The sequence below is a fragment of the Seriola lalandi genome, unplaced genomic scaffold (assembly GCF_002814215.2).
Source record: "Seriola lalandi dorsalis isolate HSWRI2012SDOR001 ecotype SW California unplaced genomic scaffold, Sedor1 jcf7180002054656, whole genome shotgun sequence".
Taxonomy (NCBI): Eukaryota; Metazoa; Chordata; class Actinopteri; order Carangiformes; family Carangidae; genus Seriola; species Seriola lalandi.
In genome coordinates, this window is record NW_019525209.1 from 240,933 (window position 1) to 242,054 (window position 1,122).

Genomic DNA, 1,122 nt, shown 5'->3' on the forward strand with positions numbered 1-1,122 from the left:
GTGAGATAGTGGAGGGCAGTTCAGTGAATCTGACCTGTAGCAGTGATGCTAACCCAGCAGCTAATTACACCTGGTACAAGGAGAATGAAGACTCACCAAAAGCTTCAGGACAGATCTTCACCATCACTGACCTCAGACCTGAACACAGTGGGAATTATTACTGTGAAGCCCAGAACACAAGAGGACGTCGTAACTCCACCTTAAATCTCACTGTTGTAGCAGGTGAGTTTACAGTCACTTACTCAGATACTGCAGCAGGTCATAGCACACCATCTGATGTTCAGCTCAGTTGTATGTGAAAAAGTTTTTTATATATATATTTTATCCATACCACATGGTTTTATAGATAAAAACTGGGCTTCAAAAACACTGAATGTGTTTGTAGGGTTAAGAAGGAAACTGCCTCTTTTTCTTTTCTTTTTACAGGTGGTCTTCATTGGCTGTGACAGAATAGTTTGTTCTTTTACTGATTCAGTGGTCATGTAAAAATGGGAAATCATTTAAATAAGACCAACTGTATAATGACTAAATCTAGTAAAAGTGATAATAGGACAGAATGGAGCAGCGGTTTAACCATAGACTGTAAATAAAGATGGACGTAGCTTCCGTTATGTCACCCACAGGATTGTGAAGAGTAGTTGGCTACTCCGGAGTTGCCATCTTGGCAGTATCTGACTCCGCCTAACTCCCGGCTAATTCAAAAAATGAGAAATAGGTGGAGGTGGAGAATTTGTGGAGGTGATACTACCTCCATACCCTACCGTTAGCATCGTTAGCACAGCTGGGTGTCTTGCTTGAAGGCTAATCCAAGGCTAATTCATTCACAGGCTAATTAGGAAATTACTAGGCCAAGCTAACAAGCCAAGTATGGTGTGCGCATTTAAGGTAAACACAAGAAACTTGTGCTACAGAAAATGGACCAGACTCAGTGAATAGCTCCCTAAGCTTAATATGTCCTATGATAACTATGAATTATACAGACTAATGAGCAGTGATAACTAACATGTCTTTGGGGTCATCAGGTGGGAACCTCCTTTCACCAGTGTTTTGTCTAGTTAGTCCCACGACACCTCCAGGAGGCTAGACAGTGATCACTGGCGTCCCAGAGTCACTCCCCTAATG

At 42.0% G+C, this 1,122-nt stretch overlaps 1 protein-coding gene across 1 annotated transcript in view; it reads left to right on the forward strand.

Annotated features, from left to right (window-relative positions):
* The window catches only part of LOC111665624 (uncharacterized), an 8,947-nt gene that overhangs the window by 2,657 nt on the left and 5,168 nt on the right, over positions 1-1,122 (forward strand). The window contains exon 2 of the mRNA XM_087177805.1: positions 6-222. Within this exon, the coding sequence (XP_087033931.1) occupies positions 6-222 (217 nt within the window). The remainder of the gene's footprint in view (positions 1-5; positions 223-1,122) is intronic.